Genomic DNA, 24,131 nt, shown 5'->3' on the forward strand with positions numbered 1-24,131 from the left:
GAACAGCCGAGCGCCGCGGAGGGGTAACTCGATGTACTGTATGTATTGAAAACAGCTGTATCGAATAAATGTTTATTGATTTTTTATTATTACTACGAACATCGTTACTTTGCGGTGCGGCGGGAGGGTGGGATGCGGGACGGGCCCCGTTTGTCCATCCTCCCTTGTGGAAGGCTGGTGGGGGCTGAGGAAACATCCCGGGGGGGACCCGGCTTTGTGCTGGGGATGGAGCTCGTGAGCTTCCCCCCAAAACCGAGGTGGGGGCCAGGGTAAGAACCCCCAGTGCCCACAGCCCAGTGTCCCCATCCTGCAGCAAAAATCCCCCACATTTGCCTGTCTCTCCAGTGTCTCCCAGCACCAGGGGCCACGTCCAGCTCAGGACCTTCCCCTGGGGGCTCTGCAGGACACCCCCGGCCACCCCAGCGTGGGAATAAATCCACTGCTGCTTCCTGATGTGTTTTTTGGCAGGGAACCCAAACAAGCAGCAGATTTATCCGCTTGACCATTAACTCTGCGTTTCCGCACGAGCGGCTCGGCTCCCCAGGCTGTGATGGGGACCCTGGGAGCGGTGCCTGTCCCTGCCCCTCAAATGTGGCACCACAAACGTCAACCCAGGGGACGCCGAGTGAGAGAAGGAGGTGATGTCGAGCAGAACTGGATCCCCGCCGGTGTTGTCCCGGAGCCCCCACAGGGCCAGGGCCCCCCCCAGCCTCTGAGTGACCGTTTCAGAGCCCACGGGTCCCCAGATCCCCCATCCCCGGCCCTGCAGCAGCTGCGGGTGGGGGTGCTGTGCGTGGCACTCTCGGTTGTTCGGGGTGGGTGCTCCTGTGTGGCTGCCCCACAGCACCCACCCGTGCCCCAGAGCACCCACACACACCCTGCAGCACCCACCCCAACACAAAGCACCCACCTACACCCCCAGCACCCACCTGCACCCCACAGCACCCATATGGACCCCCTGTGCCCCCATATGCACCCCCTGTGCCCCCATACACCCCCCAGCATATGGAATAATTTAATTTACGTTGAGATTTTCTTATAAATAACAACCCTGATGAAATAAACAGTGATTTCATTGGGGCCACAACTTTGCCATTTTGGCTAATTTTTGCATCTAAGTAAAACATTATCATTCAGCTTGAATAGTGGTGGACAGTTTAAAGAGGAGAGAATTGCCTGTGGCTCCAGCTGAGAGGCAGAAAACTCCCCAGATCTTTCCAAAGCCTCCTTGTCCATTATAGGTCATGTCAGGAGCTGAGCTTTATATAGGGAGAGAGTGCCCTGATTTTTCCAATTCCAGTTTATAAAAGTGCACAGAAGTTGCACAGGCTGGCTTGGGCAATGTCCACAGAGCTGATGCGCAGAGAAGCTTTTCCTACTGTGCAGGTTTTTTTACTGTGTGAACCTGTTAAAGCTGAAAGAAATCCCTTTGTTTCAAGAATTATAACCCAGAAGCTTAACTTCTGCAAATATGAATCTGGAAATCATATTGCAGGCCATACAGGTGGGAAAGCGACCTGGCTGTAATAGTCTTATTTATTGGTTCTTTTCTGTATAATACAGTAAAACGTACCCCCCAGCGCCTCCATGCACCACTCAGCACCCACCCAAACACAAAGCACCCACCTGCACCCTCAACACCCATGTGCACCCACAACACCCACCCGCGCCCACAGCACCCATCTGCCCCCCACTGCACCTACCTGCCCCCCACCGAAACACAAAGCACCCCCAGCGCCCCCAAACACCCCCCAGCACCCACCCCCCTGCACCCCACAGCACCACCACCCACCCCCGCACCCGCTCCCCCGTCCCCGTCCCGCACTACAAGTCCCGGGAAGCCCCGCGGCAGCGCCGCCCTCGCCGCTTCCCCGCCCGCTCCCGCTTCTGCCGGCACCGCCATGGCCGCGGCCCCGGCGGCCGAGGGGGCTCCGGAGGATCCGCACGACAGGTAACGACCCCTGGGCGCCCCCCGCTACAAACCGCCCCCGGGACGGGAGCGGGACCGGCGGCTCCAGGGCGGCGCGATCCCGGTCGCGTCCCGCCGTGCCACTTCCGCGAGTGGGCCCGATCCCACCGCTCCTTCTCACGGACGCTTTGCCGTTTCCCATCCCAGCAACCAACGCTGCGGATCCTTCCCATCACGCAACCATTTATCCGCTATTTTTACCAAACTGCGCTTATTTCTTGTTTAGCTGGTTTTTGGCTTTGGGTTTTTTTCCCTTCCTTTTCCTCCCTAATTTCGCAGCCGATGAACCGCAGAGCCCTTTTGCAAACGCGCTGGCACATGCGTCAGCTCCAGCGAGCACGAGGTGCTGGTGGAGTGGAAAACACTATCAAAAAATCCACACTAGATGGGCATTTTTTTCCCCCCACTCAGGTGTTTTCTCTATTTTCCACTCCCTTTTTCACCACAATCCACAGGTGTGGACAAGCATGACCGCTCCCAAACAGCAACACCTGGGAACTGGCTCTGGGGAATCACCAGAGCGGTGGCAAGTCTGGTTATGGGGTTGCGAGCATCCCTGGTTGTAGGGTACCAGGGTTCGAGCATCCCCGTGGCACCAACTGACCCCCGCTCCACCGAAATCAGTGCCAAAACGCCACCTAAATAGGAAACCGGCAGCTGCCCATGACAACATTGCCACTGCCCTTGCTGTGAGTCAGCGGTGGCAGCAGGGAGGATGAGGATGAGGATGAGGCAGGGGAAGAAGGAACCAGCTGAAGTAACGGGGAGATGAGTAACTGGGTTGTGTAACCAAGCGCCTTCCACCTCTGCGCGGTCTGACCCCGCGGCTCCTCCGCGGCCCTCGCTCAGTATAAATAGCAGCGAGGTAGTTGGGTTTGAAGAGGGAAATGTTTGCCCTTTTGTCGTTAGGAATTGTCCTTCGTAGAGCTGAGGAGAGCGAGGGGTTGTGGAGCTGCCCGTGATGCTCCATCCTGCACCGGGGCGGCTGTGCCCGGGGCAGCGCGGTGACAGAGCTCGGCGTGAGGACGGGGACAAGCGGGTGTGACGTTCCATGGGTCAGCAGGAGGGACACGGCGCGGGGAGGGCACCCAGGAGCTGCTGGCACTGAGGTGGCAGGAGGGTCCCCCTGTCCCTTGGGTGTGTCCCTGCATCCCTTGGGTGTATCCCTTGGGTGTGTCCCTGCATCCCTTGGGTGTGTCCCTGCATCCCCTGGGTGTGTCCCTTGGGTGTGTCCCTGCATCCCCTGGGTGTGTCCCTCTGTCCCTTGCGCGTGTCCTTCCATCCCAAGGCCTTTCCTCGTGCCCTCCCTGCACAAATCCCACCGCCAGCCCGTCTCGCTCGCAGGGTGGTGGGATATGGCCCCATCTCACCCTGGGCCGGGGGGTTCCTGGTGCAGGTCCCCAGGATTTTTGCACCAGGCTGTTGCGGTGCAGCCACATTCGGCTTAAGTTAAAGCTGCTGTAGGACATTAAAAGCCCAGCGGAGGGCTGGCTTATGCAGGTCTGGCCCAACAAAGACAGAGGGAAGCAGGTTTGGCCCATGGGTGCTGCTTGCAGGTGTGGAAGGCGGGAGGGGGACCCTCTCCTGCAGGACCAGGCACCCCTCTGCTGTGGGTTTGCTGTGTCTTGAGCTTTTTGATACAGATCCAGTGACGATATTCAGGTTACGGTGAGCAAACAGGGAAAAGGGACGTGCAATTCAGCTTCTGTCCTTAAATCCCAAGGAGAACCCACCGAGCAGCTTTCCATCCCTGAAAGGCAAAGGGGACCCCGGCCCTTGTGCCTACTCTCTTGTTCCTCCCAATTTTAAGTCCTGCTCCTGGAGGCTGTGATTACAGAGGAGGGATTTGCGCTTAAAAATCATCTAGAAGGAAAAATAAAGTCCAAAACCCAGGAGTTTGAGCCTCTGCGAGAGCTCCGAAACCGGGCAGGGGATTGGGAAGCGGCAGCGATGTGCGGGGCTGTGCCGGGCGGCTCGGGGTGCAGAGCGGGCGCTGGGCCCCGTCCCACCGGGGAGTTGAGACAGTCGCTTCCCTTGCTTGGACCTTTTAAACAAAGGCAGGAAAACAGGCACCGGGGAGCGTGCGATAAGGAACAGCGTCGCCTGGGCGAGGGCTCCTCGCCGCCAAGTTCCTTGTCCCTTTTCTTTTTTGCTTCTTCAATGAGAAAGAATAGAAATTGCAGCGGAAGAGGATTTTATTTTTAAACTCCTGAAAGAGCTTTTACAGAGCAAGGGGAGTCCGTGCTGAAATCACAGGATGCAAAATGTTCCTTTGATCGTCGCTCGCTTGGCTGGCGTCGGGGCAGCAGCGCTGGGGACAGGTCACCTCTGAACCCCCGTTCGGGTACCAGAGCCTTGTCCCTGGTCTCTAGTAGTGTTGGCATCACTGAGACATGTTTTGGGGTGATGCTCTCCTCTGCTGGTGCCATTGCTGGGCAGGAGCAGGGGGGGCCGGTGCAGCCATGCCCGCTGCCCCCCATGTTTGGGGGGTTGCTGAGGATGCAGCATGTGTCCCCCACTTCTGGAACAGCCCTGGTGCTTTGGGGAGGGGGAGAAAGGGCCCTTCTCCCCATCTCTAGCCCCATATCCAGATGTTTCTTGGTGCTGAGTGCAGGGGGAGCATCCTCCCTGTCCCCCTGCCACGGAGGTGGGTGCACTGACGCCAAGTTCTCATCTCACTGTGCCGGGGGCTAGGGGCTCATTTGGTGATGGCAGGACCTTGTCACAATGAGCCACATCCCTGGCAGATCCTGTTGCTGCCTGCCTGTCCTTTGGGTGTCACCTCCGCCACCCACCCGTTCTCAGCAGCCAGTGCTGGGACCCCCCCGCTGCAGTGCCCGGCTGTCCCCCCTTACTGGGCATGCTGCCCTTCAGCTGCTGCCCATGTCCCCAGGGTGGCTCGGCGCTGGGTGCCCCGGCTCCCGCCCCCCCGGGGATGCTGGCTCTGGGAGAAGAGCTGGAATGGCTGGGGGGGCTGAGCGGGCAGATCGCAGGGCCGAGCAGCCAGCGGGACGTTATTCTTAGCCGCCCACAGCCCCGGGGTGTTGAGTTTCACCCACTTGTTTACTCCAGGCCCAGGGGACGGCAAGGGGCAGCTCGTCCCAGGGAAGCTGAGCGCCAGGGGCCTCCCAGCTGGACCCCCCTCCCCGGCAGCTCCGGGATGGGGACACATCCTGCATCGACAGTCCTGGCACAGCCAGCAGCCCCCCGCCCCAGCCAGCTCCATCCACTGCAGACCCCTCCGTCCCGCCCCGGCCCGCTCCCCGCTGGCACTAGAGCTGCCGGTGCTCACAGCCGCGCACTTACCGGGTGGTGGGCGAGCTGCTGCCCCAGTGATCCCCGGTGAGCCCCCATGTCCCAGTGAGCCCCCATGTCCCGGGCAGCCGAGCGAGCCCTGTTCCGGGGAGCAGAGGTGTGGTGGGGGCCGGTGTTTATTGCCTGTGCAGGGGGGCGGTGAAGGGAGGTGTCACTTCACCTCCCCCAACCCCCCCGCTTTTTCTTTAATCAAGCCAGTGCTATTAATATCAGGTAATGAACGTAATCTCGAGGTTAAGTTATCCTCTTATGCGCGCTGACCGCTCCGCAGCTCCCAGCAAAAGACGCTCCCCTGCCAGCACTCTCCTCACCCTCCTCCATCCTCCCATCCCGAGCGCCCCGTGTCTGCTTGGGGGTCCCCGTCACCCCATCCCTGTGGTCCCCGTGCTGGGGGGACACTCCTGTGCATGGCTCAGAGCAGCGGGGTTTGCCCGGGGACCCCCGCTGGCACTGCCCCCCTCTCACCACGGTAGTGCCAGGGGACAGGGTGACACCCTCTGCCCAGCGTCAGGGGGGAGATGAGCAGCCCCCCGGCCTTCTCCAGCGTCCGAATATCAGGCTGCTGGGCCCTGGGGCCGGATGGCGGGTGAGTTCCTCCTTTGCTGTGGTTTTTGGGTGGGTTTTTTACTTTTTCGTCACCTGTTTGCTTTCAGTCCCCGCTTGCTGGAGCAAACCCGCCGTGTTCCCGGTGCCCGGCGGAGGCTGCGAAAGCACCAGCAGCAGCTGGAGGAAGGATCAGTGTCCCGGGGGACAGGGATGGAGCCGCGCGGGTGCCTGTTGGGGCTCAGCGGGTGGATTTTTGGGACTCGGTGGGTGGATTTTCGGGACTGAGCCCTTAGTTGTGTTATTTACAGGGTGCCGAAGATGAGCTCTCATTTGCTTGCAAGTTCAGGTTTGGGGCTTTGCTGTTTGCCTTGCTGACTGTGGGGGCTGTTGGGACATTTTGGGGAGCAGACCCCACCACTGGGCATCCCTGTGGGGTCAGGGTTCCTCCTGGTAGACTCCAGTGTGAGCTACAGTGTCCCCAAAAGCTGGGGACAGTCTGCAGAGAGCTGGTGGCAGCTGAGTGCTCCAGGACGTTTTGGTATGAGGGGGGTTCCCAAGTCCAGGGTGATGTTTCCCTTCGCATTTGCCTTGTGGCATCGTGCTGCTGAAATCCCAGGGTACGCTCTGCTGGGGAGGGCCTGCGTGGGGCAAGAACCATCCTTTTGTCACAGCAGTGGCATTAACTTCAGCTATAAATAGAGAATTCCCTTCCTCTGGGTGCTTTACCTGGCAGGTAGGGGCATTGCATGGGCTTTGTCGCTGGGTTTTTAAAAAGTGGCAGGAAGAAGTGGCAGGAGGAGATGGCTGCGAGGTGGCTGGGAGGAAAGTCCCTTCTTGGCAAAGGCAGCCACGGAAAACATCTCCAAAACTTGAAGTGTAACATTAGGAGAAAACGTCTGACCTTTGCAGGACGCTGGGGCAGCCCCAGAGCCCTCCCCACAGCCGTGCTTATCAGAGATAAATCACGGGAAACGCTGGTTTAATAGGTCTAGAATATCCACCTCTTGTGTCGATCCGGATGGTGCAGATAGATGTCTATAGAACCAGGATTTTGGTGAAAGTCTAGAAGTATTTGTCTGAGAAGAGGCGAAGCAGGGCAGCTCTTGGAGCAGGATTAACATGCTGCATCCAAGAGCAGCCCCAAGGGTGCTGGGTGGGGGCGACTCCGTCCTGTCCCTGTCCCCACAGCTCCTCAATGTGGAGCTGCTGGCTGTGTCCCTCTGTGCCAGCACCTCGATGTACCCCAGGGTGCAGAGAGGCGACACAGAGGGACACGGGATGTCACCTGTGGGCACAGCCTCTAATTCTGGGCTCAGCCAGAGATGTCAGGGTCCAAATCTCGTCCCTGCAGGAGCTGGGTTGTATTGATGCTGCACAAAGGTAGGACACCTTGCAGGCGTCAGCCTCTCGCTCAGGCTCCTCTCCAGCTCCAGAAAACAGAATTTTGCCAAACTCGGAGTCACTTTGGGAATTGTGGCCTCGTTCAGCATCGCAGCGTGTGGATTTTGGGCTGAGGCTGGCGCAGGAGAGCAGGGGTGTGTGCAACACCACAGGGCAGAGCATCCGGAACTGCTCGCCTGTCGCACCAGCGCGTATCCCCGGTGGAAAACGGGCTGAGCATCCCTGGGGATCGGCGCTGGCGGCGCGGCTGGCGGGTAACCGCGGCCCAGGGAGAGTGGCTGGGACACAGATGAAAGGAGCCGTTTTGTTTTCTGGTAAACAACCGTGTCTTTGTCATCTCTTGCTTTTATCAAGCCAAAATGACTTTGTTTATACACCGTTGTGGTCGGCTGATGTCAGCCCCGCTCTGGGAATAGCGTGCGGGGGGGTAATTGCTGCTACAGCATCACTGGTGGGAGAGGAACCTGAAGTACCCCATCTGGGTTTGCTTCTTTCCCGGTGGGTCTCACCTCCCAACTTTGCTTCTTAAAAGCAATTCTTAGGGTTGTTTGTGGCCCTTGGCGGGCCACAGGCTGGCGTTGCCCGGTGCTGTCCCATGGGCTTATGTTTTGGTGGCTCCAGGCTCTGGTGGGGGGTCTGGGGGTTCGTAGGGCTGGTGTTGGTGTGAGATGTCCCAGTGCAGGGGCAGGAGCTGCACCCGCATTTTGCTGGGAGGGGTTCGGCAAAGGCAGGTGCATCGCTGCCTCCCGCTCCGCAGGAATGGGGTGCCGGGGATCCCGCCGTGCTCGGGGGGTTACCAGGCGGCTTTACGTACAGATGGCTGGTCTCAAATTCTGAGTTCTATCTAAAATGGTTCTAAAAAGGGCTGGGGGAGGGGAAGGGAATTAATCTTCATACCAAAACAGCTTAAAATCAACCCAAAATCTGTAAAGCCCTGCAGTTTAAGCCCTTTCAAGAGCAAGAAAAACAACCGAGAGGCAGCAAAGCCTGACCAGCCCAGCTGGGCTGTACCGGACGGTGTCGGGTTTGGGGACTTCGGTGCCCGGGGCTCTCTGAGCTTGCAGAGGTTTCGTTTCCAGCCCAGTGATGGCTGAGGAGGCAGCGTGGGGAGAGCCCTTTGCACGTCCCTCCAGCACAGGGAGGAGCGGGAGCTGGTATAAATAATCCCCGGTCCCCGTGCCGGCGGCTCGACTGCAGCTTATCTCCTGGCCAGAGGCCACTTATCGCCTCCCAGCCGCTGCTCTCCTGCTGCCAAGCTCAAAAGGGCTCCGGAGCGTGGTTTTTTTCTCCTCTCCCTCCCCAGGGCTGTGGCGGGAGAGGAGATAAGAGAGAGAATTTAGCAGCTCCCGGGTTTTGCTGTGCTCGGTGCTCGCTCAGCCTGCACGCTGAAGCCAATGTGAAGGGCTCTGGCCAGCTCAAAGGCTTTTCACTGGGGGTTTCAGCCCTCAAGGGTGGGAGATCTAGGGGTTTGGGAGGGAGTGGAGTGCTCAGGGTGGGCAGAGGAAAGGGGTTGTGCATGTGGGGGTGAGGATGGTCAAGCCATAGCCCACATGTTTGGCTTCCATCCCCCAGAAATGTCCCTTGGCACGTCAGGATGGATTATTGCCCATGGTAAAACATCTCTCAGTGCTTTTGTGAGCTTGCTGGGGTATTTATTTAATGTAAACATTCCCCAAGCAGGCAGGCTGTGGGAAGTGATGCTTGTGCTGCACCTTCTCCAGGTAAAACAGCTGGTGGTGCTGCGGCTGGGCTGTGGTTGCCTTACCCCTACAGCCTGGGACCCCCCTGAGACCCCACTCCCGCACTCTGGGAACACTGGGAAAGGGCTCCCCACCACCAGTAACCCAGCTCCTTCCTCTCTCCATCCCCAGCAACAGCAGCGCCGAGTCCTTGGACCGGCTGTACCCCGCGGTGGGCTCCAGCAAGCCCCCCCGAAAGCGGACCACGAGCCAGTGCAAGTCAGAGCCCCCCCTGCTGCGGACCAGCAAGAGGACCATCTACACGGCTGGCCGGCCACCCTGGTACAATGAGCACGGGACGCAGTCCAAAGAGGCCTTCGTGATAGGTAGGGAATGGCAGAGTGTGTCCAGGCTCTGTCCCACCTCTGCACTTCAGCGGTGATGGGTGGCTTGGGCAGCATTGGTGCTGCCTGCGTGGGGGCTTCCCAGGAGATCTTGGGGGGATTCCTGCCCCACAACCTTCTTGGAAACTCGAGGTTGTCTCCGGGCTGTGGCTGTGAGCTGCTCAGCTCAGACAGGACCAGGGAGGGTCCCTGTGGTTAGTCCAGTGTTGACTGGGTGAGCCGTAGGAGCGGGCAGAAGCTGAGGGTTTGCAGATGGGGTGGTGGATTATAGCAGGCACTGCCAGACACAATCTCTGCTTGTTGTTCTCTCAGCTCTTGTACTCATTGCCTGAGTTGTCACGAGTTACCAGGGATTTAGTCTAGGCTGGTTCTCTTGCCAGCTCTCCCCTTGTTACACAACCATCTAATGAAGGGTTTCCCAGCTTTTGCTGTACACGTTGCTGGCAGTTGTTGTACACAGCGTTTGACATTTTCAAGGATAGTATCTCTCTTGTAGAGCCTATTAATCTCCCTCAGTGGAGGTTCCTCCAACTTAGTGAAATAGGGCAGGACCTGTGCTCCATCTTGTGGCTGGACAGGCAGATCCTGGGCTTGGTGGCTTCATCCTCTTTTCCCTGGCAGGCCTAGGAGGAGGCAGCGCCTCTGGGAAGACCACGGTGGCCACCATGATCATTGAGGCTCTTGATGTCCCTTGGGTGGTTCTGCTGTCCATGGACTCCTTCTACAAGGTGAGGACATGCATAGTCCTGGCTCCTTGGGCTGCCATGGCCCTTGGCGTAACCCCACGATGGGGAAACGTGCTGTTGGTGAAGTGACAACCTCCTGGCTGCCCTGGACCCTTCTGGTGGCTCTTGTGGCAGGAGGATAGGTTTTTGGGCACGGCGGTGAGGAGGGAAGGACTAACCCCCTTGTTTGCGGCAGGTGTTGACCAAGCAGCAGCAGGAGCAGGCAGCCAGCAACGACTTCAACTTTGACCACCCCGACGCCTTTGACTTTGACCTCATCATCGCCACCCTGAAGAAGCTGAAGCAAGGCAAGAGTGTGAAGATCCCCATCTATGACTTTACCACCCACAGCCGGAAGAAGGAATGGGTATGGGACACAGAGGGACAAGGTGGGGGACTGCCAAGGCAGGAGAGGGGAAGCTGTTTGGGCCCCCCCAGCCCCTGCCTTTTGCAGGCAGACTCGGGCAGTCGCCCTTTGGTCTGTGTCTGGCTCAGGGTGCATATTTCGGGTGAGCAGCACTGCTGACACAGTCACTGACAACCCAGAGAGATACCCAGGGATGGGGCAGCTCTGAACGCACATTCTGTGCTAACCACATCGATTCTGACTCCACAGAAAACCCTCTATGGCGCCAACGTGATTATCTTCGAAGGCATCATGGCATTCGCAGACAAGGAGCTCCTGAAGGTGAGGAAGGGTTTGGGGTCGGTTCCGGGAAAACCTGTCAGGGACGAGGGCTCCAGCTCCCCCTTCTACAGCCTCAGTCACAGCATGTGGTGAGCAAAGAGTTCCAGGTGCCCTGAGGCTCCTGTGCACCACTGGACGGGACCCTGTCCTCCCATGTTGCTTCAGCATCTGCAAACCAGCTCTCCATGGGAACAACATCTGGTTCAACCTTTCACGCAGCCATTTGTCCCCAGAGCCGAGTGGTGACCTGGTCCCTGGCAGTGCTGGTGTATAAATCTATCTAGAAATAGCCCCCCCTGCATGCTGCAGTGTGCATAGCCAGAAGCACAGTCTGCTGTCCCTCTGCTGCACAAAGCCTGGGGTTCCTGGGCTGGACTCATACAGCACTTCAGGCTTTCTTGGGAATTATTTGGGTACATGAGAAGTGCTATAGGAGGGACTGAGCCATGCACAGACTTAGCCAAGCTTGGTCTAGAAAGTTTCCTTCCCTGGTAAGCAAGCGTTTTGGCTGCACTTTCCTGGAGCAATGATGACCTCCAGTGGGCAGCCGGATAAATCCTTAAGAGTTTCCTCTGACATCCCTGTGTCACTGTCACCCACAGGCCATGTCATGCACTGAGCTGCTGTGCCTGGATCCCCTCCAGCCTTAACCCAACAGTGCTCTGGTCTGTGTCACAGACATTAACTTCTCTGGGCTCCTCCTCGCTCTTGAATAACCAGATGTGGATGGTGCTGGGAGGTGCCAGAGAGGGGCCACAAAGATGATCCAAGGACTGGGAAGTTGCCACATGAGGAAAGGCTGAGAGAACAGCGCTTGTTCAGCCTTGAGAAGAGAGGCTGAGTGAAGAGCTCAGCACCGTGTTCAGTATTTACAGGGTGACTAAAGAATAGATGGAGATGCCCTTTTTGCAAGGAGTCCCATGGAAAGGACGAGGGGCAAAGGGGACAAGTTGCTCCTGGGGAGGTTCTAGTTGGCACAAGAGGGAAATTTTTCCCAGTGAAAACAATCAGCCACTGGAATAATTTCCTCAGGGAACTGGTGGATTCTCCAACATTGGACACTTTTCAGATTCAGGACAAGGTGCTGGGCCAGCTTGGCTAGACCAGGCTTTTAACAAGAAAGGTTGGGCCAGGTGATCCTTGCGGTCCCTTCCAACCCAGTATTCTGTGATTCTGTGATCCAGTCGAAGTATTTGGGCTGCTTGGAAGTGGAGACAGTGTCTGGAGGTCTATGGGGACCTCCATACTCCATGGAGGTCTATGGGGACCCTCCTACTTAGGGGCAGGTGGCAGCAAGGGACTCACTATAGCATCTCTGCTGGCTGGCAGGTTCATGTTCAGGGATTGCAGGGGCAAAGCTCCCTCCAGGCCAGAGCCAAGCCAAGCTCTGTTAAACCAGTGCTATGCTGTGCACAGGGCTCAGCCTTCTGGCTGGGGTTGGTAGAGGAGGTCAGTTTGAGGGACACTTCCAACCTGGTGAGGTTTGTTCCTTCCCCTCTCCTTCCAGCTCCTTGATCTGAAGATATTTGTGGACACAGACTCGGACATCCGCTTGGTGCGTCGCCTGCGCAGGGACATCAGCGAGCGTGGCCGTGACATTGAGGGTGTCATCAAGCAGTACAACAAGTTCGTCAAGCCTGCCTTTGACCAGTACATCCAGCCCACCATGCGGCTGGCTGACATCGTCGTGCCCCGAGGTACCTGCCCAGGGCGTCCCCGACCTGCCCGAGGTCCTGAGCAGGACCTGAGAGACCCCATCCCTCTGTCCCCAGCTCTGCTGGCCAGTCCCACCACCCTCCGGCTGGCGAGGACAGAAAAGTGGCTGTCCCATGCCAAAGCAAAGGTCGCTCCATTGAGCATCCCCAAACACTGGCCAAAAGCAGATTCCTCAGGGAAATTCTGAGCTTTTCCCTCAGCCCATCTCCTGCCCTGCCAGCTCCTGCAGCTTAGTGATTTAAAAGCCAGAAGTGACCTGTAGATATGCAATAATAGATTACTAAGTAAGAATTGAACAGTAGCAGGAATGTCTCCTGCTGGATGATGCTTTGCTAGGGAAGGGATTTTTGAACATAGTGGCAAGCTTGGGCAAGAAGGTTGGACTAGATGGACCATTGAAGGTCCCTTCTGACCTAAACTATTCTGTGATTCTAAGAAACGTGTGTCAGGCCCTGCTGGCACTGTGGTTCTGACTGGGCTGTCTCTCTCTTTTGCTTTCGGTTCACTCCAGGGAGCGGCAACACGGTGGCTATCGACCTGATTGTGCAGCACGTCCACAGCCAGCTGGAAGAGGTGAGAGCTGCGGGCCCCGCGGGTGTCACTGTGGGGACAGCTGTGCTGGTGCAGCAGTGGTGTCGCAGGCAGCCGAGCTCTGGGTGCCAGGGTGGCAGTGGCCCCGTGTCCCTCTGTGCTCCAGGCTCTGTGGGGCTGTCCCTATGGGCTCCTCCCAGCCCTGCTCCCTCTGTTTCGGTGAAGGCTGCTGCTCTTTCCCTGTGCCTGGGTAGCAACAGGCTCTTCTGCAAGCTGTGGTCCAGCAGCAGCTGCTTTCCCTCCCTGGGAGAGCAAATCATCTGGGCATAAACCAGCCGTCCTCCAGTGATCTGAGTGACATGCCCTCCCGGGGCCAGCATCGCCCCAAACCCTGCGGTATTTCATCTCTCTGGTTTCTCCTCCTCACCCTCGTGCAGGCGCTGCTGCACGGTCTTTCCGGCCAAGAGCCCACTTTTCTGTGTTGGGTGCAGCCCGTGGATTTCAAAACCCAAAGTCTTGTCACGTTTGATGCCCCACTCCAGGCACAAGCTCCATTGCTTCCCCATCACTGGTTTTAACAAGTTGTCTTTGTGTGTCCTGGGCCAGCCCTGAGCAGTGGTTTGAGCCTGGGACCCTTCAGTTGAGTGACACTGTTGTGTGTCACTGTTCCCTGAGCAGCACAGTCTCCTCCTGCCCATTTGTAGCTGTGTTAAGTTGTGGAAATGCTCAGAGCAATGTCCTGGGAGGTAGAAGGAGCATGACCTGGAGATGGATGTGCTTGAAAGCCAAGGGCTCAGTTCCCATGGGCTTTTCTGAGCTCCCGGCCGGCAGGAGCTGCTTGGCCCTGAGATGGAGCTGGCACACGGTAGCATCGTGCCTCTTGTGCCCGCTCCGGAACAACTGCTCTGATGCAAAGGCGTGATAGAAGTCTGGAAGTTCCCCGCTCTGCACAGTCAGGGCTTTCTGACTGCCCAGATTGATGGCACTGGGCTCTGGCAGGTCAGGAAGCTGGTTCTAAACCAGGAGCGAGGATCAGAGCCCTGGTATCAGCACTGGCACTGGGCTGAGGACAGCACACAGCCATGGGCACAGGCCAGGAGGGGGAAATGGCTGTTTCTCCCAGGCCCTGGAGAGAATCTGGCTGGGAAAGCTCCTGGCTGGACACGAGCAAACACGGCAGCTCCTCCCCAGAGCGCAGTGTGAGCCCGACGAGGGGCTGGCTGGAGGGGGGCTTTCATTACCTGGGGAGGGAAAGAAGGGGAAGAGGCTACGTGTGAATGCAGGGAAAATATTCCTATTTTTCCTTTTCTTTTATCTTGAAACGACCCTGGTGTTGACAATGCTTAATACCGGTTGCATTGTGTCTTTGTGTTGCTGCTGCAGCGTGAACTCAGTGTCAGGTAAGAGCCCCTAACCCTGTCCTGTCTGTGCAGCCCGAGGCATTTCCAATGCCAGGCACTGCTTGGCCTCACCCCGACCCGCAGGCCAGACCCACGGCTCATATAACGCTCGGCCACGTCACGTTCCAAAGCTGGCGAAAGGCCACCTTGTCCTGGCTTTGGGAGCTGTGGGGACAGGGATGTCACCCTTGAGTGTGCCACCAGCTTGAGCACAGAGCCCTGGAGCTGGGGCAGGGACAGGTTTGTTCGCCGGGGCCCCCTGATCTCCGCAAGAGGGGAGGTTTGTGTCCTGGGATTCTCTCGAATTTCCCTCCGTAGAATCACAGAATCATTTTGGTTGCAATGGACCCTCAAGATGATCAAGTTACAACCATTCACCCAACCCTGGGACTGACCCATGTCCCTGAGAACCTCATCTGTTCAACCCCTCCAGGGATGGTGACTCCAGCACTGCCCTGGGCAGCCTGTTCCAATGCCCAACAGCCCTTTCCAGGAAGAAATTATTGCCCAGATCCAACCTCAACCTCCCCTGGCGCAACTTGAGGCCGTTTCCTCTCATCCTGACGCTTGTTCCTGGGGAACAGAGCCCAACCCCCCTGGCTCCAAGCTTCTTTCAGGCAGTTCAGAGATCAGGTCTCCCCTCAGTTCCCGTTCTCCAGCTGAACCCCCCAGCTCCCTCAGCCGCTCCATTACACTTGTGCTCTGGCCCTTGTAAGACAAATGGTTGTTCAGAGCCACTCTCCATCCCTGATGATGAAACGTCATTAAACACCAATTATTAGATTAAGCAAAGCAGCTCAGAAATGGCAAAAGGTACCCCCATTCCTACAGTAAGAAAATACTTATGCCCCATTCTAGTAGGATTTCTGATTTCTCAGTACCTGCACATGGATGCTGTAGGGTATATATTGATTTACTTCACCTCCTCAGCACGTGGATCCAGATGTGACTTTAGCTCTCTTGCTCCCATTAAGCAGCCAGAGAAGTTTCCAGATGTTTTTCTAGCAAGCAAAGGGGATGCAGAACTGCAGCTGGGTTTCCATTGAGACTTCTGTCATCAAATGGAGACACTTAACTCAAGTAATGTTACATTTGGCGTACAAAAAGCTTTTCAAGTACCTCAGATGAACAGGAAAAGACTCTGCTTTATGTATTTCTGTTTAAGCTATTTGTTTCCTAGACTAGGCAACCGAGTGATTTATTTTATTTCTGTTTGCTTGTGTATCACCATGGGGCCTGACATTTCCCTGCACACAGCGTCAGCTTCCCCGTGTGTCTGGAGGGCCAGGTGGAAAGGTGCTCTTTAACCTGGAGAGAAGTCTGTTGCTGTAAAAAGTTGCAGGAATAACACTAGAAAGTAGACTGATGTGTGCGTGTACATATGGATATATGCCCACATTTATGTGTGTATATATACACATATAAAATTTCCTTTCTCTCCAGGGATTCTCCTCTTTAATTGAAGTGGCACTTGGTACAGGTGATCTTTTTGTGCACCTTAAAAATCAAGTATTTAATAATATGTCAAGAAAGTATAATGCTAGCAGGTTTGGAAAGGTACCTCTGACCTCCAGAAACACCTCGCCGATAGCCACAACCACAGACATTTTTAGGTTCCGTTTAAGGCTTGTGGTTTCCATTTATGCCTTTGCCAGAAAGCCTGGAAAAAATTTCCTGCAAAAAAATCTGTTTGGGCTCCTGGAGTCTCTGTGCTTCTCCTGCTGCTGCGGTTCCCATCGGCTCCTTTGCAGCTCTGCGCTCACAAGAGAGCGAGGTGGATGGAGAGACGTGATTCAAGCACAATGTGCTTGGAAAACAGGGCTTTTCACCTAAACCAGTTCCCCACCCTCCTGGCTTGAGCGGCTTCATCTAAATGTCACTGTTGTTCTGATGTCGCTGCCTTTTGGTGGCTGTGGGAACACAGCGAGGCCTTTGTAGCTGGTAGAATCAAAGCTGGGTGCTGAGATCTGGCCCCAGTCCGAGCGGCTTCGCTGGTGCTGGTGCTCCCCGACTCTCAGTTCGTCAAATGGGTGAATTTGGAGGAGTTTAGAGAAAGTGGTGCTAGTTTCTGGACTTGCAAGCCTTGTTTTCGTCCTGTAACTGCTGGCTGCTGAGGGGCATCGCTGCCTTCCCCTGCATTCCCTTGGAGCGCAGGTCAGACCTCAGCATCCTGCACTCGGGGTGGTTTTTGTCCAGCTCCCCCCAGGTTTGCGGTGTGTGTGCTGGAGATGCAGTTACGCACTGGCACTCTCTTCCCATCCATGCCCAGGTGAGTTTTTCTCCTCCAACCCAGCAGCAGGAGCTGGACCAAGCCCATTTTCCATCCTGTTTTCCATCCCTTTGCCACGCTATTTCAGCAACAAGCCCAGCTCTTGGAGCCTGTGCTCTTTTCAGCTCAATTCCCCTCGCCAATCAATATTCCCCACCCCCAAGGTCTCGATCAGCTTGCCATGCCCTTTGCCAATTGTGTCTTTAAATATCAACCTGTGGCGCAGTTTAATAGCCCTTGTTTGAAATGTCAGCCATGAAAGCCAGCTGCTGTACGTGTTTGAAATGCCTTGACTGCATTTGCTCCTTTGTAGCTGGATGTCTCTTGTCTGCTTCCCGCTTGATAGCATGCTCAACAAAGAGCTGAGGATGTTCCCTGAAGCCTTCCTGAGAGATGCTCACCCCTTTCTCTCTCTTTTTCTTTCTTTCTTCTACTTACTTTTTTTTTTTTCCTTTAAAGCTTTTGTTCTGGGGTGGGGGAAATAAGTTTCCAAAGCGAGACATTTTTCTTTACATTCTCGTGGCTGCTTGTCTGAATTTTGCACCATGGTCCTACCTGGCAGGGGGAGGGACAGGCAGCATTGCTCTCAGGGTTGGTGACAATGACCTGCTCCCTCTGTCCCTCCTGGCAGCGGAGGGCCATGGTTTCACCGCAGGTGACATCGGGGCGGCTGCCAGAGAGGCCAAACTCTTCTCTCTGCCTCTCCAAGGGCTGGTGATCCCAGGGCAGGTTCAGGTGAGCTCAGGGGAAGGAAGGTCTTCCCGGGAAGTTGTGATGTTTGGTTCAGAGCCGGGTTTCTGCTGCTGTTCCTGGTGTTTTCGGCTTTCCAGGGACTCCAAGGCTTGTGCAGATGCTCTCTCCAGTGTGCCAGGAGATGGGCAGCCCTGCAGGGTGGATGAAGTATTTGCAAGCCTGGCTTTGAGCACCTGGGATTGTTCTGGGATTGCAGCAGAGCCCTGGGCAAGGGCTGGGCATTTCCAGCTGCAGCAGATGTTGGGGTGTGGTACCACCTGGGACAGAGATGGGACAGTGTCCCTTGCTGTGACTCCAGGCCGGTGAGAGCAGATGGAGCTTGGTGGCATGAAGAGCAGCTGTGGTGTGACTTGATCACCATGGGAGGAGCCCTGGGGTTGGTACAGCCCAGGCACCGGGCAGCTCCAAGAGCCATAGATCAATTAGGGCTTTTCCCCTCCACTTTGACTAATGATGGTGCTTTTTCCTTTGTTTCATGTGGTGTTTGTCCCCCTCCCCTTAAACTCTCGTGTTTCCTGTCTTGTCTCCCTTGAACATCCCTCCCACCTGGTGACCAGAGGAAGCTGCGCTGGGATATGTGAGGAGACAATTCTAATGGCTGTGTTTTGGTTGTGACACTAATGCCGGGGAACGGGGATGAGGGCTGTGCCGTGTAAGCCGCGTTACTAACCCAAGCCGGGGGTTTTTGGGCAGACAGGGTCCTGCTTTGCGGGGGTTGTGCAGACCAAACCAGGCTGGGGGCTTGAGAGAGCATCTTCATCCCAACCCCAAAAATGGGATTTGCTACTGTTCCCCCAGAAGGCACCTTGTGGACCGTCCCGTGCTGAGCAGGGCTGCAGTCAGACCTCCCCATCCCCACGCTGAGCACCAGTCCCTGCGCGGGTGTCACGGGAAGGTGCGGAAAGCTCGGTGACAAAATGCTGACAGCGTTTCCCAGGGTCCTGGTGACAGCTCGGTGTGCAGGGGAGGTGTTCCCAGGCACGCGGAGGGGCAGGAGCGCTCGGGGGCATCTGTGGCAGGGAGCAGGAGCCGGGTGACACCGCATTCACCTGCAGCACCAGGGACTGGGGCAGGAGAGGGGCTGCCTGTCCCACTGGTGTGGCGGGATGCTGTGACACGCACCTGGCAGTGACAGTGGGGAGAGGTGGCCGTGACGAGCCCAGGCGTGTGCTGTGGGTGGGTGGGAGATGGCCCCCAAGGGCTACGAGCCCCCCAGCTCCTCTGATCCGGGGCACAACCATTTGTCACCTTGGCTCTGTTGGCGGCTGATCTCTGTCCCCCGCAGGAACAGGCGAGCAGACAGCCTTGTGCAGGCAGCAGCATCTGCCAAAGGTAGAGCTCAGCTCTGTGTCATGAGGGATTAGGCTGGGCTGGTTGGCACCTGTGTCCCCAGGATGTGTCCTAGGTTCTGTCCCCAAGCCAGGTCTGGCAGGAGGAAGGACAGGGGGCTGTTGGCAGCACAGCCCTGGCGTAGGAGCATCTCTGAAGGCAGCTAACCCGAGTTGCAGTGACTAACAGAGTGAGCTTTACCAACGGCAGATCTGGGGCCTTGGGGGCTGCTTGTCTTAAATGGGCAGTGGGGTCTATGGGATCGCGCTGGGCTTGTCACCAAGCCTGTGATGGGAGCAAAACCTGTCCCACATGCTCTGCATGGCCACGAGCTGTCTCGGCACTTGGGAGCATTCCCTGCATAGGGGTTTTTGCTGCTACGCAGGACTGGAGCTGGCAAAAGTGAGAAGGAGCCCTTAAGTACCCACAGGCCTTGGGAATGTCTCGTTTGGTGTTGGGTGGCCAAGACCAGGAGATGGCTATGTGGATGGAGGCCTCAAGTCATCTAGTCCTGCCCTCCTCCATTCCTACCCAGTCATCTTCTCTGTCTTCTCCGCTTGTGTGCCTCTGTCTGTGCGTGTGCAATTAATCCGGGTTTCTGCTTGATTTGAAATCTTTATCACCTGGTGCTTTCATTTGTTTGCTCTCTTCTCCCCCTCCCAGCATCTCTCTGATGGGTTGCAGCCACTGGCACGTTTGTGAGCTTTCGAACCCTAGTCCTCCTCCCAGACAAAGTCTCTTGTCCATCCTGCCCAGCCTTGTGGAAGCCAGATAGATGTGACCTTCATCTCATTACTGCCACTCTGAAAGAGAGAGGGGTGACTAATGGGGTTCTATTGTGCGCTTCCCTGTGAACAGTGTTCCCTTGATCCAAGAATAGCTCCCAGCCCCATTAGTTGTGTGGAGATGAGTCACACAAAGCCAGTCCTGTCCAGCTATAAAGTCTTGAAGCTGTTCCCAATTTGGTGACGGTCCGACTATTTCTGAATCCGACTATCTCGGAAATGGCCTCGTTGCAGCCCTCGCGGGGTGGCACAGCCGTCTCCATGACACTGCCCTGATTGACATGGGCCTGTCCCATTCCTGGTGACCTCTGGGACTCGTATGACAGGGAAAACCACAGCGACTCCTCCTCACCCCGTGAGTTCAGGATCCACCCCCAAATCAGACTCTCAAGCAGCAGGAGGTTTTAATTTTGTTTTCTACTTTCTTCCCAACCAGAGGAAACTGATATGGGCCAACCACGGGTTGCTGCCCAGCAGGAATGGCAGGTCCTTGGGCTGCGAGGTCCTCCTGGTCCCACCAACCATGCCCATTCGTGGGAGCAGGGCTGGCTGCTTGCTCGGCTGTGCTGGATGGCCCCGCTGTGCATTTGCAGTGTGAGGTGACATCTGGGAGGACGGCTCTGGCCAGGTGCTGTGCTCTAGCCTCACCTGGAGACATTCTGACCGTGTTTTTGGTTTTCAGGGCTGCCCTGGCCTCTGCCCACCAGTGCCACCCCCTTCCTCAGACGCTCAGCGTGCTGAAGAGCACCCCTCAAGTGCGGGGCATGCACACCATCATCAGGTAAAGCCCCTCCAGGGGTGGGATGGGGCTTGGCTCTCAAACCTCACTTGTGCCCCATCCCTACAGCTTGGGGACATGGGACAGGACAGACAGTGGTGGGCCTCTGGCTACAGGAGCTCTGCTCCATGGTCTTGCCAACAATTGTTCTTCTTTTTACCTGAGCCCCATGCAAACCAGACCCCAACAGCCAGAGAGGGGCAGGGGCTCCCTCCTCCCCACAGCCCCGCACTTCTGCCAGCATCTCCCGGCGCGCATCTTGGTGCAAAGCTCACGGTGGCTTTCTCTCCCCTCTAGAAACAAGGAGACCAGCAGAGATGAGTTCATTTTCTACTCCAAGAGGCTGATGCGGTTGCTGATTGAACACGCGCTCTCCCTGCTCCCCTTCCAGGTAGGTTTGGGTTTGCAGCTGGGTGGATGGGCACCAAGCACTGTGTTTGCTCTCTGATTCCTGACCTGTAACTCCCAGGGAGCTAGGACAGTCATGGCACTGCTCCTCCAGCCTTCCCCGTGTACCAGCCCTTTCCTTCGTGGTTAAAATGGGACAGGGCTCCCTTGGGGCATTGAGCACTGACGTGCCCCTGGGTGACCATTCTTTGTCCAGCCTCGGTTTCCAAGGGGTCAGAGCAGCCCACAGCTGCTCCCTGGTACCAGAGCTCTGGGAGACACATCACAGCCCTTGGTAATGCTCCTCTCATGGTTTTTGTAGAGCTGCACAGTCCAGACCCCTCAGGGACAGGACTACGAAGGGAGGACGTACAGCGGGAAGCAAGTAAGTGGAAGCAATTAACTAATTAACCCTGTGCTGTGGGGCTACATTAAAAGGCCTGGTGATGCAGGGGGAGGACACCTCTGTTTTCTTGGGGCGAGGCCTGGGTTTGGTGCCTGCTGTCATGACTACAATACCCTGTATCATCAGGACAGACAGCAGCGATGGCCAGGAATGCCACCAGCAATGTCACTGTGCCACTGCTGCCCTCCCATTGAGAGAGGCAGCCTGAACTGGGAGCAGCACAACCCTCTTGGAAGGGATGCGCTTCAGGGTTGTCCATTAGGGTCCCCCACTGTTGAGGCTCAATGTCACACTGGGGTGGTGTGTACATGCACTGTGCCTTCCCGGTCACCCTCACCGTGTGCTGCAGATCACTGGAGTGTCGATCCTGCGAGCAGGGGAGACGATGGAGCCAGCGCTGCGAGCAGTGTGCAAGGATGTGCGCATCGGGACCATCCTCATCCAGACCAACTGCAACACGGGCGAGCCGGAGGTAAAGACTGAACCCCCCAGGTCCCTCAGCTGCTCCCATCACACTTGTGCTCCAGCCCCTTCCCCAGCTCCGTTCCCTCCTCTGAACTCGCTCCAGCACCTCAAGGGCTTTCTTGGCATGAGGGTCCCAAAACTGACCCCAGGATTCAAGGTTTGACCTCCCCAGTGCCCAGCACAGGAGACGGTCACTGCCCTGGGCCTACTGGCCGCACTGGTGCTGGTACAAACCAGGATGCTGGTGGCCTTTTTTGGCCACCTGGGCACACACTGGCTCACATGATACATGAAAGTTCCTCCACCCCTCTAAGAGGAGGGTTGGGGTTGCTCCATTTGCCTGCAGCCTCTGAGCTGATCTCTCTCTGCCCTGCCCAGCTCCACTACCTGCGGCTGCCGAAGGACATCAGCGAAGACCACGTCATCCTGATGGACTGCACGGTCTCCACGGGCGCTGCAGCCATGATGGCGGTGCGGGTGCTGCTGGTACGAGGGCAAGCTGCAGGGGTGGGTGGTTCCCCCCCAGTAACATCCAAAACACTAGCCGTGTCCATGCCAAGGGGCCTTGTGCTGAAACTGTCCCTTCCTTGTGTGGTAACAGCCTGGATTTAGTTGGTCTCTTGGTCCTGTGCCCAGTGATCCCAGTGGACACAGAGAGGGGAGGAGGGGAAGTGGCTCCAGGAAGGCCCTCGCTGGACATGGGCCACAACCTGCCTCAGATACCCTCACCCCAGCTGTCTCTGTGCCTTTCTCGTAGGATCATGATGTCCCAGAAGACAAGATCTTCCTCCTCTCCCTGCTCATGGCGGAGATGGGTGTCCACTCCGTCGCCTATGCTTTCCCCCGCGTGAAGATCATCACCACAGCTGTGGACAAGAAGGTGAACGACCTTTTCCGGATAATCCCCGGCATTGGTGAGTATCTGGATAGGAACAACCTATTTCAGGGGAGTTTTTGGTGCTTCTGGCCCACTCACCAAAAGAGGTGAAACCTTGGTTGAAACAGCAGCTTAGGCCTGACCTTATTTTACCTGGGGACCCACTGCCACTGCAGGGTCCTGCTCACATGCGAGTGTTGAGATCGACATGCCCGCTCCAAGAGCTGTCATGTGGCCATAACCGTGTTGGCAGAAGGAGCCGTTCCACATGCCCTGAGCCTCCTCCGGCCCTGGGTGGAGAAGCTGGGCTGGGACAGCTGGAGCAAAACCTGCGCCCAACTCCTTCCATGAGCCACCACCTTCAACAAGCTCATCTGAAATGAGCTCACCGTGTTCTTCTGTCCTCACCTCCGCTGTGCCAGGAAACACCCCTGCCACCGGGTGCTAAAACAGCCTCCGGGCTGCTCCAGTTTTGCTGCCACACGAGTTTTCGTGCTGTTCGAGCTGTCAGATAAAACCTGCTTTTGTTTCCTTGCCTGCTGGAGGGCGGGTGGGTTCCAGGGCTCCCTGCAGAGCTGCACTATGACTGCATCTCTCTTTTTCTCCCCGCAGGGAACTTTGGCGATCGGTACTTTGGGACGGACGCTCCTCCCGACTGGAGCGACGATGAAGATGCTCTCAGCACTTAGCTGGATGTGGAGAAGCCACCAGCGCCAGGCAGCTTCAGCACCGCACCTTAACCCCTTCTGTCCATCGCAGAGATTTCACCTTCCTCCTCACCAAGCATAGATATTTTTTTCAAATCATACATTGGAGATCTAGGGCATATTTTTTCAAAGAAACACAAATCCTACTTTGACTTTGCGGACAGTCGTGTGTCCCAGCATAGAGCGGAGTTAATTTATTTTAATTTAAATATTTGCCTATATAACTTATTGGAGATATTTTATAAAGAAAAATAATAAATTTTTTCTCTTTTTTTTCTGGAATGGAGCCATTCTTTGTCATGCCCCAGAGCTGCCCAGAAGAATCGCCTGGTCCAACCCTTCCTGGCCAAAGCCTGGTCTAGACAAGCTGACCCAGCACCCTGTCCAGCTGAATCTTAAAAGTGTCCAATATCTAGGAACCCACCACTTCCGTGGGGAGATTATTCCAATGGCTGATTATTTTCATTGGGAATAATGTCCCTCGTGTCCAATCAGTATCTCCCCAGGAGCAACTTGTCCCCATCACCGCTCATCTTCTCCATGGGACTCCTTGTACAAAGGGCATCTGCATCTATTCTGTAGCCACCCTGTAAATACTGAGCGTTGTGCTGAGGTCTCCCCTCAGCCTCTTTTCTCAAGGCTGAACAAGCCCTGTTCTCTCAGCCTTTCTTCACGTGGTGGCTTCCCTTAGATCATCCTTGTGGCACTTCTCTGGATGCTCCCCAGCCTGTCCACATCTCTTTTGCACACCAGACTCTAGGCCCAAGGGAAGCGTTGGTGCCAGAGGAAGGGCAGCTCTTCATATCTCCAAGGAAGCTGAAGTTCACCTTGGGTCACATAATTCTTTAGCTTGAGAAACACCTGAAACGCAGCTCAGCCAAACATCAGCTTACTTGTGCTGAACCAGAGCTGCTCGCACCGTGGGAGGGGCAGGTCTCGTCATACTCTCCAGGAAGCTGTGAGCAAGGCCAGTGCAACCTCAGCAGAAGAGGAGCTGCCAG

At 56.4% G+C, this 24,131-nt stretch overlaps 1 protein-coding gene across 4 annotated transcripts; it reads left to right on the plus strand.

Moving 5' to 3' along the window:
• The first annotated feature begins 1,878 nt into the window (after nucleotides 1–1,878).
• On the plus strand, nucleotides 1,879–23,412 carry UCKL1 (uridine-cytidine kinase 1 like 1). 4 transcript variants are annotated; one of them, XM_080354916.1, is made up of 15 exons: nucleotides 1,879–1,951; nucleotides 9,103–9,296; nucleotides 9,936–10,042; nucleotides 10,236–10,406; nucleotides 10,656–10,727; nucleotides 12,235–12,424; nucleotides 12,955–13,016; nucleotides 14,358–14,374; nucleotides 20,193–20,291; nucleotides 20,586–20,679; nucleotides 20,998–21,060; nucleotides 21,431–21,553; nucleotides 21,925–22,032; nucleotides 22,304–22,460; nucleotides 23,036–23,412. In XM_080354916.1, exons 1-15 carry the CDS (start codon nucleotides 1,902–1,904, stop codon nucleotides 23,110–23,112), a joined length of 1,584 nt encoding a protein of 527 aa, XP_080211042.1. In that variant the 5' UTR covers nucleotides 1,879–1,901; the 3' UTR covers nucleotides 23,113–23,412. The 4 variants fall into 4 exon arrangements, with proteins under 4 accessions (XP_080211042.1, XP_080211041.1, XP_080211043.1 ...); XM_080354915.1 differs by lacking the exon at nucleotides 14,358–14,374 and adding an exon at nucleotides 17,954–17,973; XM_080354917.1 differs by lacking the exons at nucleotides 14,358–14,374; nucleotides 23,036–23,412 and adding exons at nucleotides 17,954–17,973; nucleotides 22,600–22,691.
• The last annotated feature ends 719 nt before the right edge of the window (nucleotides 23,413–24,131 follow it).

Source organism: Nesoenas mayeri, assembly GCF_963082525.1.
Source record: "Nesoenas mayeri genome assembly, chromosome: 16".
Taxonomy (NCBI): domain Eukaryota; kingdom Metazoa; phylum Chordata; class Aves; order Columbiformes; family Columbidae; genus Nesoenas; species Nesoenas mayeri.

Coding starts and splice junctions, on each gene's coding strand:
- UCKL1 (XM_080354915.1), top strand. CDS start 1,902: ATGGCCGCGGCCCCGGCGGCCGAGGGGGCTCCGGAGGATCCGCACGAC. Junction 20,680..20,997: donor TCTCCCTGCTCCCCTTCCAG/GTAGGTTTGGGT, acceptor TGGTTTTTGTAG/AGCTGCACAGTCCAGACCCC. Junction 21,061..21,430: donor GGACGTACAGCGGGAAGCAA/GTAAGTGGAAGC, acceptor CGTGTGCTGCAG/ATCACTGGAGTGTCGATCCT.